The sequence below is a fragment of the Atractosteus spatula genome, chromosome 21 (genome assembly GCF_055471065.1).
Source record: "Atractosteus spatula isolate fAtrSpa1 chromosome 21, fAtrSpa1.hap1, whole genome shotgun sequence".
NCBI lineage: Eukaryota > Metazoa > Chordata > Actinopteri > Semionotiformes > Lepisosteidae > Atractosteus > Atractosteus spatula.
Genome location: NC_142726.1, coordinates 17,199,023 through 17,215,815, shown reverse-complemented (window position 1 = coordinate 17,215,815; position 16,793 = coordinate 17,199,023). Strand labels below are relative to the sequence as shown.

The following is a 16,793-nucleotide window of genomic DNA, read 5'->3' as shown; positions in this document are numbered from 1 at the left end:
ACACAAAAAAAAGACTGACGTTTGTTGCCAGATTTTTGGAGCATTGGTATTTGATAGGAAAAAAAACGTGTTTCTTCTCATTAACATTTCAGAGCCTGAAAGGAGGAGATGTGTGAATTTTCTGAAGAGCTGAATTACCCGTTGCGCATAAAACAGCCCGGTCCTACTTATGCACATCAGTGAGCACCCTATTTATCTGGTGACCTCAAGAGGGTACAGTGTTATTCCTGTGTTCACTGTGCAAGAAAAGGATCCATTGTGCTGGACAGATTTCACAGTCCCAGTGCCAGCAGTACTGAGAGCCTCTAGCAGAGTGTAGTACTGAGGGTCTCTAGCACAGTGCAGTACTGAGGGTCTCTAGCACAGTGTAGTACTGAGAGCCTCTAGCACAGTGCAGTACTGAGAGCCTCTAGCACAGTGCAGTACTGAGGGTCTCTAGCACAGTGCAGTACTGAGGGTCTCTAGCACAGTGTAGTACTGAGAGCCTCTAGCACAGTGCAGTACTGAGGGTCTCTAGCACTGTGCAGTACTGAGGGTCTCTAGCACAGTGCAGTACTGAGAGCCTCTAGCACAGTACAGTACTGAGAGCCTCTAGCACAGTGCAGTACTGAGAGCCTCTAGCACAGTGCAGTACTGAGAGGACAGCTCACATGTGTGTCAGCGTTAATGAAACCCAGCTGCCTGTCCGAACAGAGAGACAAAATCCTTTAATTCTCAGTGAAGATGAAAAAAACTCAGTGCCGCATGGTGTTCCAATGGATGATGGGCTACTCGCCTCTTCCCCCTGATAGTGTGAATTGATTTCTAGGGTGCTGAGGATTTTGCTTATTGAAGAGAGCAAAGTCTGAGAGGTGACATCAGAGGGGCTGAGCCCCTGGAGGTCACAGGTGAAGTTCCCTTGTTCCCCACCAGCACAGAGGACACGGGATTCCTAGTACTGTAGCTCACTTTAGATACCATGTACATAGTGCAATTTTCATATACAGTATTTATACTTTATACATAATACGCTCCAAAAGTCAACAACATTACGTCTCAGGCAGTTCAAAATTTCCACTTCACTGACTTCTAGCTGTGACAACATCTGGAAGTTTACTCTGCGGCTTTAAGTCTAATGACATGCAAAAAAGAACTAAAGAAATTACATTTCAAACATTTGTACCTTTAAGAAATAAAACCAGGACAAAGAATACTCTATTATTTTGGAAGCAATGAGACAGATTTACGCCTTAAGTGCTACATTGATTCATCTGTCTCCTGCAAGTCTCTTAGTTGTTTACACTGCATCTGCTTTTATTTTATGCTAAAAGTATCAAAATAAAGATACTCTGCTTCCATCCATTTTGAAATGAAAAAAATCTTTTGAAAGAAACAGTGGCTCAAGCAGCCAAGTTCTCACAAGAATTATGAAAGTGAACTCAACAGCAACCCCACTTCATCCAGAACCCTGTTCCAGAACTGTTCAATCTGCAGCAGCACAGTTAGTATTCTGCTGGGCTAGAACAACCTGATACACTACTGCCTCATACATCTGAAAATAAAACATTAGAGGTTATTATCCTTCAAAATCCCAGTGACAAAACACAGGAACATCAATCTCACATAGAAACTCTGCATAAAACTCAATGCAGAATCTATCTACAGTGTATCCAAGGAAAAAGTCACACGAGTACAACATCAGATTAGAACATAAGATCAAACACTGACAGAGAAACATTCTGCAACACTGAAGGAAAGTGCCACAGTGGAGCTGCAGATCACGCAGGCTCCTGACAGAAACGGGCCAGACTGACTGGACGCGGTGTGACCTCAGAAGCTCACAGGAACTCTTCTGCACCTCACAAGACTGAACCCTGACCCCAGCCTGGGGACACTGAGGGTTGTGGGTGGGGGCACTTTATAATAAACTGTAAGAGCAATCTTTCATTTAGCAAGAAAAAAGTCCCCTGGTGCCTTGAGTGGGCAACAGAAGATCGGCTCTGCTGTTATCACATCCCCACCTGCCGTTCTCCACTTATACATGTTAGACTCCCCAAAATAGAGGCGCCCAACCCCAGGTCCTCCAGGACCAGCTTCCACCAGGTTCTAAAGGTCTCTCGAAATTAGATTGTGCAGTTAGATAATTCAGGCTTAAGGAGGATGAGAAACCTTCTGGTCCTTCAGGGCTGGAGCTGTGCAACCTTCTATAAAACTGTCTAACACAACACGCAGATCAGGCTCATTCATACTGCGGCCCTTCCAATTGGCTTCATTCCAGAATGTTTCTACAACCAGCTCCTTAATTGTCAATTTAGCAATCTGGGTGCTGGTTGCATCACAATTCTGGCATAGAGCGGATTGGAAGGACTGCAAGATGAGTAGCTCTAACACCAGTAACAATATGACATTAGCATTTTAAAAATAAATAACATTGTTAAACAGTTATGTCATTGTTACAGCAGAAGAAATCCTCTTTGATATCCATTGATAAATCACAAAAGGAGTGAAAGAACTCCCTTTAAAAAAACACAAATGATTTCTGCTGAAATGTAAAGAGAACAAAGCAAGGGTGCAGAATGAAGGTAGCACAACTCACTGTGGTCTCGTCTTCATGCAGCACCTGATCGTAGCCACTGAGAGCCACGCAGAAGATGATGGCTGTCACGTCCTCGAAACAGTGGATCCACTTCTTCCTTTCTGACCTCTGACCTCCCACATCAAACAGCCTGTCAGGGACACCACAGTGCACTGAACTCCACAGCCATACTGCTTCTCCCCGAAGAGCTTCCTCTGATATACCATTAAAGAGCACATGGACAAGAGCAAAGATACCACACACATGTACCCAGTGACCTGTGCTGCATGTAGCAGCCCCGTCAGCTGCACTAGACTGCACCCAGGAAGCCACATAGACAAAAAGGCCAGGAATTCATTTGGACTTTGGAACAAGCTTCTTTAGGGCAATACAGACAGCTCTACTTAGCAAGTAACCTTGCAGCCTGCAGAGCTCCAGAATCTCACTCCTGAGAAAGATGCATGGTGAAGTGTTGGAGAGGCTGGCAGAAGGGCACCCTCTAGTGTTGCGCGACCGAGATGAAACAGCCCAGTGTGGGTGGAGCACAAAGGCTGTCACAGCTCTCCAGCTCTGGCTGCTATCCAGCAGCACCTTCCACCTAATAATAATAGTGATGATCAAATCTTCATCCCAATGATTCCCAATTGTGCTTTACCTACATGAGGGGACCCACATCATCCACTGAGCTGGGTGACCCACTGCACAGCTGATCAGCAGCAGGGGTGGAAACTGAAGCGTTAGGGTGTGCAGACCGTGCAACCCCAGAGCCTCTGGGGTTCTCAGCCCTGCTCCTGCGGGACAGTACCCGGGGGTCTCTGCTGGCCAAGCGGTCAGCACCTCAATTTAACATCTGACTTCCACAGACCAGAAGAACACCCATCTGACTGTGCCTCAAAGATGGCACACAACTCGGAAGCTTACCTACAGAAATGAAAGAAACGGCTCGCATAAAGCTGCTGATTTAAGAGTCCGTCATCAGACCACTAGTTTTACAACATATTGAAATTTCATGTTGCTCAATACAGAGAACAGCTCATTCTCTAGCACGTGTGAGAGCAGGGCCCCCATTCCAACCAAACTGTGTGAAACTGTGAAAAGGGGGCGAAGGAGGTGGTCTGACAATGCATCACATGATCTGATGGAACAATAGGAGCTTTGTCTGTCAGGAAACTGTAAAATCGCTGTCAAGATTTTGACCCTTACAGAAAATGAGAAATTCTAAATACTGAACACATAAAAAACATGCCTCTATAAATAAAGCAGGTGTATCAGTTAATCTCTCACAGCTTTAGATAATGCCTAAGTGGTTCATTATACAGAATGCTGCACTTCAGAAGAGCTGTTTTGACATGTCCTGTGCCGAGGAAGAGGTATGAAACACAGTTCATAAGAAAGATGCTCCAGTGCGCTGATGAGGACCTGGGCTCACAGGCCACTGCCTGGAGGCCCTGCTCCCTCCCTCTGAAGGGGCAGAGAAGAGGGACTGACCTGAAGTGCAGGTTTTTGAAGGTGAAGTGGGTCTCTACAATGCCAGTCGTCTTGACTCGGGTTCTCAGGATGTCCTGCTCTGTGGGCTCGTAATCCGCGGCGCCGATCCGGTCTAGGCTGTCCAGGTAGCTGGAGGGAGAAGCAGGCAGAGAAGTCAATGTCCCAGGCAGTCAGGAAAAGCCGGTCAGCTCTGGAGTCCTCATGGGATCAGAGTCTCTCCGCTGCCTGGGGAGTTTAGTGTTTTAGTACCGATGCTGGTGGCCGTTTGATTTGTTTCTAGGAGGGACCGAGAGAAGTGGTTCTTGAGGATAATGACAAACTTATGGGAGATCATCTTCTGCTGTCTCTGCACTGGGCCAGGGCCTCACAGAATTGAACTGGAGGGGAGTCTGTGTGGCAGCATCATTAAAGATTTTTTATTCTAACAGCCAACATGACAGAGATACGTTTAAACAGGGTTACTTTTAAAACCTTGCAGTCAGTACTAAAGCATCCTGACTGGCACAGTTGCCTGTCCTAGTGGAGGAAGTGCAGGAACGCCCCTTCTCACTTGGAGCGGAGGCAGTGGAGGCACGATGGGCCCCAGCATGAGCAGCTCCTGTTATTTTGTCACCTTGGCACTCCTGCGAGCACGTTCTCTTCCACTGTCTGCGTTTCACAAAGCAGCAGTGGAGAAGGTCTGCACTCCGCCAGCAGACGCTCGGAGCGCTGAGTTGTGTTCCTAGAGGCGCAGTGACAGATGCTGGTGAGACAGCAGTGCGGCTGGGTTTCCCAATTCCACTGCCTTCGCTGACTGTTGCATTGTCAAATTACCCTAAAACGTCATATGGGTGGATTATCTGGGGCTCCGGCTACAATGAGCTGGTGACACCAAGGGACCCCCCTGACACCAGGCAGTTCCCTGCTCAGCCTCACTGCTGACCCCTGCTGGTCCCGGCAGACTGAAGCACAAGCATCAGACTCTGGGATGGGACGCTCACAGTCTCCCACAGAGATTCCTGTTCAAAGATGTTTTGTTTCCTATTTGCCACAAAAAGCCCCTGATGTGGCAGTACTGAGCACTACAAATGTATCAAGATACCAGCATGAGAGCATCCTCAGATTTAAGACATTTATTTTTCATCCCTTTGCACTGTTGCTTTACAGAAAACATTGTTGTCATGAACTATATTACTTTTTGTAAACGTAAAATACTGTATCATTATATTCTGGAGGTATTAAAAACTTTTTTGCAGTGCTTCACACCTTTAGCACACAAATACAGCAATTTAAACCAGCACAGCATAGCAATGATGACTTTACTGTGCAGGAAGTCGTATTAACAACCGTATGCTGGGTTTGTAAGACAAGCAGTACATCAGAAAGCACAGCTGCACATGGACGAATTCCTGTAGGCCTGTAGGATACTCAGGAAGAAATGCTATCAGGCCAGTTCCAGGGGGCTGTACTGCTTCAGTATTGCCCTTCAGCTTGATTAAAACAGTCTGATCTGCACAGGCTAAGCACTGGACTCAGCCTCAGCCTCCTCTAGGAGCAGGTGACCTGCTGTCACTCTGCTGGCCACACTGAAGCTTTCGTGTACAGCTTATTTCCAGAGAGAACAGTCTCCACACTGCCCCGTCTATCTGGACTTTATCTAAAGAATCACCTAATGACACACGGATTCCTGTAACTAAAACCCCTCGCTTTGGCAATCTGACTGCAGGTTTACAAGACTTGGTTGAAGCGCTGGTGAGCTGCAGCCCAGTGTCCAGGAAGCAGGAGTGTGCCAGCGGCCTGCAGAGTCAGTGGAAGAATGTGGCTGGGTGGCAAATGCTTATGTTTTGTTTATAAGCAAACAGCTACTGTTGCAGTAACAGCAGCAATGCAAATGTGAGTTATCTCATTTTGTTACAAATTTGCATTTAAATGCCTTGAAGAGTAGACAGGGGGTTGACGGCTTGAGCACTGCCTCACAAACACGGAAAAGGCTCTCTGGAAAAAGGAGCCAACAGAAACATCCAGAAATAGTAAATGTGTAGGTTTCTTAAGTCAGAATACTATTATGCTTAGGAAACTTCTATAGAGTTTAAACATGTGCTCTTCTATAAACCACCTTTTTAAATACATATGTTAATGCAGCAATCGCTGTGGCTGGTTCGCTGCTCTTAGTCAGGAGAGAATCGTGTGCCAGCTCTGTTCGTGTCCACAAGGAGATTGTCACAAAACTTGCAAGACAAGATGCCACTTATCCTGTCTGGCATGCTTGGTCATTAGCAGCTAATAGATGTCAGGACTTCATCCAGCCGTTTCCAGAAGTTTTCAACAACAAGGCTGGGCAGCTTGTTCCATGCTCCCACCACCATTTGTGTAGAGACGTGCCTCCTAGTCTCAGTTTTCAATGCGCTTCCACATTTCTCTTCCTTGGGGCACTCCAATGCTCATTCTGCTGGAAAGCGTCTCCAGGAGAACCAGTGGGCCGAGGAACAGGCTCTGCTTGTGGAGGGATGGGTTTAGATTCTCCACTGCTGGGGCAGCTCCACAGACAGCGTGTGTGTAGCCCAAGGGGAAATGCAGCATAAATACCTGTTTATTAAAGCGACAGCTCTGAATTCTTTCTCATCATCTGTCTCACTGGAACGTGGCACCAAATACTCACTAAGCCCCAACAACATACTGTATATAACATCATCTAGTACAATATGATAAAGACAGGTAGTGCACATTTTCTAAAATGGTAAGGATACATCAGTGGCCACTGTCCAGAGCCGATGGTCCTCCACAGGAACTAGTCCAGAGACAGGTGTGGTCTGGTTTGGGCAAGGAGTCTGCAGCGGAGGCCATTGCCACACTATTGGGTGTTACAGTGGTGCAGGCTGGGAAGGGGCTTTGTTTAGGACACTCCCAGAAAGCACTGCAGTGGCTGCCAGAGCACACCCCAGGGTACCACACACTTCCTTAATGAAAAGTTACCTTTAACCTTTAACCTTTGACTCAGATCTAGACCTTGAACAAAAAATCTTCACACAGTCACTCAGAACAGGGGTAACACTTGACTGGAAAATTGCTTATGTAGATCTCATCCATATAAGTGTACCACAATGGAGCCAAGCAGTTACAGACCTGGAAAGAGAAGGTATTAATTAAAATGTTCCCATTTAAGAATGCAAGAGCTCAGTCAGCCTCTGTTTCTTTCTACAAGACTCACTTCCAATTTAACTGGCTATAGGACAGAAAAGTATTTGTTTGCTTAGGATTTCACTATCGTCTGTGTACGTATTTGTAGCTTTAAGAACTCTAAAATTCTAAAAATGCACAGTTAATGTTTTTTTAGCCTCCAACCTACAATGCCTGTGTGTTTATAAAGAATGGTCTGCACATCAGAGTTGTCTGATCAGCCATGCGCCCTTATTCACCCAGGGCCCCTCAGAAAGCCAGCAATGGGCTCCGAATGTCCCACTGCCTACTGCCCCGCTCAGTCCCCAGGGACCAGGCTCACGAAGCCCTCTCTCCTGTCCCCAGCTGGGCAGGCAGCCAGCTTGATCGTTTCATTCTTCTGCCCCATTTTTCACCAAGCTCTCCGGCCAGCGTCTCCGCAGCGCAGCCATCGGTCCCGGAGTGCTGCGGTCCCCTGGCGTCTTTTTTTGAGCTTGCAGCCGGACGCTGCCCCCTCCATCCCCACGGCTGAGAGCGCGAGCAGCCCGGCAGGCCAGCGGCGCAGGGCAGAGAAAGAGGGCCCCCATGCCTCGCCCTTCTGCTGGCTTCAGGACGCCGACGTCCTCCTGCGCTCGCTGCTCAGAGCCCCTCTGGCTAGCATCTGTCAGGAAGGAGCTTCAGAACCTGCAGCTGAGGTACAGTAGCTAGCTCTTTCTGAGTTTGGTATGAAATCCCTCTAATCCAGAGCTGAGAATGCAGACAAGAGGAGTATATTCGGGCCCACCTAGCTTGTTTCTTCACCTCCCTCCTTGTTATTCTGTTCCTTCTTCCAAAACCAAAACCAGGACCCAAAGGGTTTGACATCAGAATCTCAAACAGGAAACAGCGATGTGAAAGCTCCTTCGCCCACCTCCAGACCAGGCGCTGTGATTGGCTGGGAGCTGAAAACGTGATTCTGGGAGACAGGTTGCGGTCTGGAGGTTGGACATCAGAGCTACTGAGTCTCTTGCCCAAGCAAGGCAGAGCTCCATTCCAGGTGATGGCTCACATATTGCCGAGTTCATCTCAACAAGTCGCCCACCAGGAAAACAATGACAACCTGTTACCCTCCTTGGTTGGAACAGTGGGCTTGAGGCACAAAGCTGGGAGAAAAGCCAGTCGCTGTGTTTTTTTTCCTGAAATCACATCCATCCCAGCTGCCATTTAAAGCACAAATGAAACTTTGCCCAGCTGTATGGCACAGTCATCTCATGGGGACAAAGGCTGACACAAATAAGCAATGACATCAGACCCTAAAATAATGTTTTCATGGCTAACACTGTTGGGAGGGAGTGAGAGACTTTCTCTTTTTCATTTGAAAGCTGGCATCGACAGAATATTCAAATTAGTTTCCTATTCCAGTTTTAGAAAACCATGTACCTTCCTTCTTAATGGAAAATTGTCCTGTTTCAGATAACATTAGTCATTTGTACTTTGCGTGAAGTGAAACCTGTAGACTTGGCACGACCATCTGGCCATATGCCCATGTGACCGCATGAGCGTGTGGCTATGTAACCACGTGACTGCGCCCCACCTCCTGTTCCCCTTCCTCTGCCCTCCCCAACAGCAACACCCCACTAGTGCCAGGGGCACAGAGGGACATGTGAGAATGGAGAAGCCCCTTCTTCACACAAAGAGTAATGGGAGAACAAATTCACAGATCATACTAGGGCTGGTCCTGCAGAATACCGGCAAGAGCACCATTTCATTTCACAGAAATGTGATCCTAACTCAGCTCTGAATCTAATGTTTGTTGTTAGCAACTGCAAGTAACGTGGCCCACATGAAGGAGAAACCTTAACGAGATTCCCCAGGTCAGTAAACTAATAGCACAGGCCTTCAGCTGCTCCCAGGCCTGTCCAGGCCTGTCCGGCCCCCTCCGTACCCCGCGGTACAGGGCTGAGCGAAGAGGCCTGGCCTGGCAGCAGGCTGGCAGAGTGGGACTCACTATTTGGCAGAGTCGTTGAGCTGGTATTCGCGGGAGCGGTTGAAGCACTCCTGGATCCCGGAGTCGGCCCACAGCCGCATCATGGCGGTCAGCAGCTCGGGGGAGTACGGCTCGGTGTCCTCCATGCGGCTCACCACGTCACACACCATCTTGGCGTCGGCCTGCGGAGACAGGAAGCCAGAGGTCAGAGCACCGCGAGCGGTACGGATCCTGGCCTCGCCTGGAGAGAACTGTGGTTTCTTCCACGCACCGTGCTGTGGACTTTCACAGCTACCGAAAGTGAGCTCAGACGTCCACTTCTGCCAAGTGCTGGCGTGAGCCCGCGCAGCGGCAGAGCACCACCTGCAGAACAGGAGCTCTTCCGCTGTGTGTCAAAGCGGAAGAGAAACAGCAGAGAACCCCGGAGGTCACACGGCACAGGCCTTAGGAGCAAAGGGGCGTTTGTAACAGACAGAGACAAAAACCATTGCCTGGTACAGCACTGTCCTCCATCATTAACTGCTGAACCCACTTGTTTGTGCAAAGCAGATTTCTCTGTTTCTCAACCAAAATAAACTTGGTAGATTTTACAGTAACGCTAAGCATGACAACCTGTGAACAAAGAATTCTGAAAAAAAACTAGTTTCTCTTCAGGTTTTTCCACTGAGTTTCAGCAGTAATGCAGACGAATGGTTACATCCCACAATCATACTGAAAGAACAGGGATTAGGGACGTGGGACCTGTGGCCCAGCCTTGGGCAAGTGAGGTACACCGAACACCAGGCCCTGGTTTTCCAGGAGTACAGATTAGACCTGGAGTTTTATCAGTGTGCGCACCAGCTTCATGCTTAAATATGAGATCGGAGACTGAAAAGTCAGACAGCCTGGTTAACCAGAATTCAAATATGAAAAAGTTTTTCAAATCCATGCCACTGCCCTGAGCACACCTGGATTATTTCTGTAGAAACTTTCTACAGGTTGAGCTGTGTACACACATTTAAAATGTAAAACAGATACGTTTTTTTCCCCGCCCATGAATAGTTTGTATTGCGTGAGTGATGAAGGACAAACTGTGATGATCTGGAACGTGGAAAGAGCTGTTGACATGACTGACTCCTGGACCTGCTCTCTGCACGGATTCTAAACACACAGGTGGACATCATCCCAAACCTTCAACCTCCTGTCTCCACTGGCAGAAAACCAGTGTCGAGCCCCCATCACAGCCCTCTGAAGGGACGCCATATAAAAGTGTGCTACAAATGTAATGTTGCCGTCCTGTAGGTCAGCAGGTGCAGTTTTTCCTCTCTTTCACAGAGGAATAGGGAAGCACAAGACAGCGACAGTGACAGTAACATCACACATTAGGCAGGACATCCCAGTCCGACACCCCTCTGGTGCCTCTCTCTGCAGCTACAGGAGAGCTGCTTGTAATGGGTGTTGAAAAGGTGAGGCAGGACCCCAAGGGGTAGAGGGGTAGAAAGTCCTAAAAACAAGGATTTCATACACATTTCATGAATACTAATAATAATTCCTTACACTTATATAGCACTTTTCTGGACACTCCACTCAAATCACTTTACAGGTAATGGGGATCCCCTCCACCACCACCAGTGAGCAGCCCCACCTGGATGATGTGACAGCATCCAGAGTGCACCAGTCCACTCCCCACACACCAGCTCTCAATGGGGAGGAGAGCAGAGTGATGAAGCCAGTTCAGAGATGGGGATTATCAAAAGGCCATGACCGGTAAAGGCCACGGGGAAATTTGGCCAGAATGCTGGGGTTACACCCCTACTCGTTTCCAGAAACTCCCTGGGAGTTTTAATGACCACAGAGAGTCAGGAACTTGGTTTATGTCTCATCCGAAGGACGGTGCCTATTTACAGTGTAGTGTCCACGTCACTATACAGGGGCATTAGGACCCACACAGACTGCAGAGTGAGTGCCCTCCTACTGGCCCCACTAACACCTCTTCCAGCAGCAGCCTTAGTCTTTCACAGGAGGTCTCCCATCCAGGTACTGGCCAGGCTCACACCTGCTGACCTTGTGATTTGCAGTATGATATGGCTGTTGGCCATTAAAAAGTCAGACATGAACTGCAAAAAAACATGGCACAGTCACTCTGAGTCCCCTGTGTTTGATGTCACAATATTTTAGATACACCAGACTAAGCACTTATGTGCATTTCCCTTGGCTTGCCAACATGAGCAAAACAGCGGAAAGAGAATGGGAGTACTTGTACCTCCGTTTATCATTTTCAGTTCTTATGTCTGTAGAACTCTAAAATGGGAAGTACAGGAATAGCACACCCCACAATCCACAGCCCTGTCTGCAGGAGTGCAACTGAATTGCCTTTTAAACCTACAGGAACACATGGACAGCTGTCTTCTAAATCTGATCATAATGGAGCCAGAATCCTATAAAACCTCCATCCAAGACTGTAGAAACTTTTAAGAACAATTAATCTAAACAAAAAATAACCATTTGGTCCTGGTTGTAGTGATCAAGAGTGTACATTGCAGAGAGAAAAGAGACAGAACTTGTAAAACCAAATTCTACAGTTCCCATTTGTCCCTGGTGATAAAGGGGGCACTGATTGTACAGGGACAGAAACCCAAAGGGAAATCTACAGAACTAATCAGCATTCAATTACAGATAAAAACATTGTTAATTAAACTTCTAGACAGACTGGGCTGTTAAGACGAAAATGAAAAAAAAAACATAAAAACGTCAATTTTCAGTTTGTTGAAATACTGTAAAACATTCTGTTTCAATACTTGCAAAAGTTACTGTATGGGTATATTACTATACTTGGGCAATTAAGAGTGTGGATTTTATAAGAAGGCTAGACCTTCAGCAAAATTCAGTCTGATCTGGTAAATCCAATTTTGTAATATCTGTTGTCTTTTTTGTTCTCTAAAACCCTACTGCACAACAGGTCACCCTGGGTTTAAGTTAAGACAAAACCTTAACTTTTGTTTTTAACACAGGAACACTCAAAAAACAGAAATCCAAGCAATAGAACAAAAGTACAGAATTTTTGCTCATTGCAGGCTCTTCCTTTCACCCTGTTGCACACTGAAAGATTGACGAGCAGGAGCCACCACCACTGCACAATTAGCAGTGTACAGTCATTACTGGGCTAAGGAGCAATTAGTGCCTTGCCAGCAGCTTGCATTTCCCTTCCCAGGATGCATCTCCTGCCGCGTCTGACCTTAAAGATCTGCCCTGCCTCAGCAGGCCGGGGGAGTCGAGTTTCTTGACCCAGAAGCGATGCCATGCGCAGTAGCAGCCTCCACTACAAACCCCATCCCAGTGCACCTGCAATAAAACAGGAGCTGTGTCCCGTGGGGATCTGATTTAATGAATATCCCATTAATATTTCTCCAGCACTTCATGCAAACCCAGATCACCCCTGTGGAGCCCCCTCCTGGGACGGCCCAGACACAGCACCATCCTCAACACGCTCCTCAGTAGCTGATGACAGAAATAGATGCATCTGAGCAGGTATCCATGCTGGCAGCCAATAACTGAGTGGCAGAGAAAATGCAGAAGAGACTCGTTCTACCACCTTGTGCTGACACCACCAGCGAAGCCGCAGGGGGGCGTGGAGCAGTGTAAAAACAAATGCATCCTGGCCATATGGTGCTCAGAATATAGGAAGATCTCATGATCCATGTTTTACTGCTCTCCCATCAAAAGCTGCCAATTAAAATGAGCCAGTGCTGTTTGATTGCCAGGCTGAGCCAGTGCCCCAGGCTCTGCTCCTCAAACTGAAACCAGCTCAAGACATCTAATGGCATTTTGCTCTCCCTGCACATAACCTCAGAGGCCTTTACTTTAGTTAAACAACAAATGCATTTTTATGACAACGTCTTGTTAATTAGCATGACTTGCTGCGCTCCAGTGCTACTGAGGCCGCCTTTGGGGTGTCCCCTTGCACGGCAGTCTGATTTGACACCAGCCCCAGTCCTGCAGCAGAGTCCTGGCGCTCATCAACACCGCGCCGGCTCGAAGCAGGACCGGGTGAGATTGAATTACAAAAGGTTTGAATATTTTCATTGACTGTGCTGAATGTGCTCCCTTGATGTCACAAGGGTATTTTGTTGCTTTCTCGTTGTTTATTTTAAACTTTAAACTCAGCTTCTTAGCAAAATGTCTTTCGATGCCTGATGTCATTTCCTTTCTTGTGCTGCGAGTTGTCACCAAAGTCTTACTATAATTGCATAACATTTTTGCACCAAAAGGAAAGAATTTATATAAAGCTTGTAAACAGCTGTAAGAGAGTTTTTTTCTGTTTCTTAACTAAGCTCCTAATTCACCCCTCATATGTAACATGAGCCATTCTACATGTGGTGTAGCCAAAGCCCTAATGTTGCTCGATTCAAAGACGACATCATTGCTTCTGATGATGCTGATGTAATTGCATGTGAAATGCTGAATGCTACCCTATTGAATTCTTACTGAATCCATAGGAGAAATAATAGCTTTCTATTATGAGCTCACACGGAGCCCTTAATCAGCATTCATTCATTACGAACAGGCACTTACTTCAGAATACAGCAGATTTGAATTTCAAATCAGTCTCTCGAAGAGGAGTGTAAGCGCGGATCTTTTCAGACAGCAGATACTTCTGGAGCTACTAACAGCAATGTCACAAAACACTTAAAAACTTCATACAGATAAAAAATAAGCAGGCTCAGACTGCACGTAGAGGGAAACATGCCTCCTTGACAGAGCTTGGGAATGAAACAATAGTGCATCACTTATTACAACATTTGTTATCCACAGTCCCCGCTGTCTTTGAAGGCACATGAATAAGAATGGAATTTTGTTTTGATTAACGACACAAATTAATTTGAGCCGATAAATTTTTTCATATATCAATAGAAGAAATACTCCTGGTTAGCAAGAACATTTAATGTTATAAAATTGACTTTGGAATTCAGATATTAAACACATAAGCAAATAAGTGTTTCCCCTACCAGCAACCATAAACAGACTTTCAGGAGCAAAAGTTATTCAGTTAATAATATTCAATGGAAAACAAAAATAATGAATTTGCAAACTCCAAATATTAGAAACAACAAAATCCTAACACACTCAACACAATCCCAGAATGCTCTGCGCAAACTCAAAATGCATTACACAATCCCAGCATTCTTTTTATAATCCCAGAATGCTCCACACAATCCCAGCATGCTCAACACAGTCCTAGAATGTTCTCTCACCTTTAACATTATCCCTCCTGTCCTAAATTATCAGGTCTAGTGATACCAATTAGAAAAGAAAAAAAACAGGGCTTGTCTGATAACCCACAACCTCTTGATAAAACACTTCACCCTTGGTATTTATAAAACCATAAGAAAGAGCGGATGTGACCTTTTTCGTTTTAATTAAAAGGCACCATTCATAATTCATGCCTCATCTATAAAGTGAATAAATTATCAGCTGGTCGCTTGAGTGCCTCAGTCAGTCAGGCAGGGAAGATGGCATTCTGGGAGGTCGGGGTGCAGGGTTATAAGGTCACTCCCTAACTGTGTCTCTGCACTGAGTGACTAATCTTCCAGAAATTGAGACCCTCAGGACAACCAATTAACTATGAAATGTGACTAAAAGAGCCAATCAGAATGGAGCTCTGGGTCACATGATGCAAAGCAACAGTGACTGAGGATGGAGAGAATGGCTGCAGTTCCTGTTCATACGTGCATGACTCTGTGTTTAGCACTACTTCCTCTGTCGTCACTACATACAGGTCCTGCCTGAACCACAAACATGCAACAAACCGAAAACGCAGAACCAGTGCTTCTTGAACCACAAGAAACTGGAGTGTATTTTAAGATGTAAACACCCTCCTTCCACTTTAAGAGGCCTGTCTCAAAAGACTTGGCTGCCTCAGAACTCGTCACACAAATGAATGTGGCCCTTACCCGGGCCGAGTGGCCTGTCTGGGCATGAATGCGCAGGCTGCACATCTGACTGCACAGGGACAGCAGTCACTGTCCAATATGGAAGCCGCTGCCTGGGGGGGACCGCAGTGCTTATTGAATCAGAATCCTCTCTAAAATCAAGACAGCACAGGAGGTGACGTCCTGGTGCCCATGATGAGCCCACATGGTACCATAATACACCCACTGCAAGGAAGCCAGAATGTTTGTGTGCTTGTCATCCGCCTTGGACACCCAGACCCCTCGGGTTATGGGGCTGCAGGATTTTTTATTTATTGTTCCCATATCAGCAAACATGAAACAGTTTTTGAGGAAATGACCAGAATTTCATGACATCATCTTTTCAAAAGGAATGGCCGTCTGTCACGAATGTCGGAAGGGACGATCCGTCGAACGGCAGGAGAGCGTAAAAGACCCTATGCGTAGCGGTGAGAAGGGGGTTAGCCCGGGCTCAGCTGTTCAGGAAATGCCATATAGAAACCTATGCCCTCAGGTAGCGGACGTGGGGCGACCTGGTGCTAGGAGGGTTTCAGGACATCCGAACATCAATGCTGAGCCCGGGCTAACCCCCGTCTCGCCGCTACGCATAGGGTCTTCTACGCTCTCCTGCCGTTCGACGGATCGTCCCTTCCGACATCTGTGACAGAATGCTGAGCCAAGGCAAATGAAAGACCCGGAAATATATAGCCCCAGAGAGAGAGAGACACCGGAACGGCAGCAAAGCACCGGAAACAAGAGACAGGACAGAGAAGGAGCCTACTGCAGGACAGAAGAACTTCCAGGTGGAAGGATGCCACAAGTAACAACTTCTTGTCAGCAAGTAGCAAAACTTTCTGACATGTTCACAGCAACTGCCAGGAGAGCTCTTACACTCTCACCCCCCAAGAGCCACATGACATCACACAATGCTCAGGCTTTCACTGGTGGATCTCCATTTTGTATTCAAGCACACAAAGCTCTACTCTGCTCGGTGTGGGTTTTGCCAATATTATTAGTCAACACACAGTGAGAAATACTATACAAAATGAATGCATTTCCTTTTTCATTTTAATAAGCTTCAAGCAAAATGTACATATTGAATATGACTTTGTGCTCAAAGATCTGGAGATCTGGTTTTCAGGAGAAGACTGACAGCTGTTGTCTGCTCTACATTGACGTGAGCTCTGGCAAATGGCCTTCTGGGAATTTGCCTTTCAAAAGCTCTTAAAAAGAGCTGGAAGACGTCACGTGCAGCTTCCATTCGGAAGGAGAAATGAACCCTGAACTGCACAGCGTGCTCTAACTGCCGAAAAAATAATAAAGCCGGAAAAAGGGGGAAGGGGAAAAAAGAAGGGACTAAGTGTTTGCCATTTGTTCTTTAAGACTGAAATTGCGCCAGACTTTTTTCTTATGTCTGAATTCGCAGCTCTCGCTCTTGCATCTTTGTCAGTAGTTGAGACGGTTCTCTTGACAGCTCTGACACTGCAGAGAGCTGGAACTGCCCACAGACACAGACAAGCCAGCCGCCAGCCTGTGGCAGAATCCCTGAGCAACTCGCAAGCTGAGCGGCCCTCCACTGTCCAGGACAGCGCAGGGCACAGCAGCACTGCTGCTCCGGCCTTCTTTTTCAACATCTGTTACGCTGGGTAAGTGTCTGTACACACCGCCTTGCTCTTGCTGTAATAGTCCACAGGTACAACAGCGGTGTGTCCACACTGCAGGC

The 16,793-nt window shown here is 46.8% G+C and overlaps 1 protein-coding gene across 3 annotated transcripts in view; it reads right to left on the bottom strand.

Moving 5' to 3' along the window:
* The window catches only part of gnao1a (guanine nucleotide binding protein (G protein), alpha activating activity polypeptide O, a), a 97,161-nt gene that overhangs the window by 13,345 nt on the left and 67,023 nt on the right, over positions 1-16,793 (bottom strand). For all 3 annotated transcript variants that reach the window (XM_088938996.1, XM_088938998.1, XM_088938997.1), the window contains exons 4-6: positions 9,165-9,325; positions 4,043-4,171; positions 2,576-2,705 (exon numbers count right to left, since the gene is read on the bottom strand). In XM_088938996.1, the coding sequence (XP_088795122.1) occupies positions 2,576-2,705; positions 4,043-4,171; positions 9,165-9,325 (420 nt within the window). The remainder of the gene's footprint in view (positions 1-2,575; positions 2,706-4,042; positions 4,172-9,164; positions 9,326-16,793) is intronic.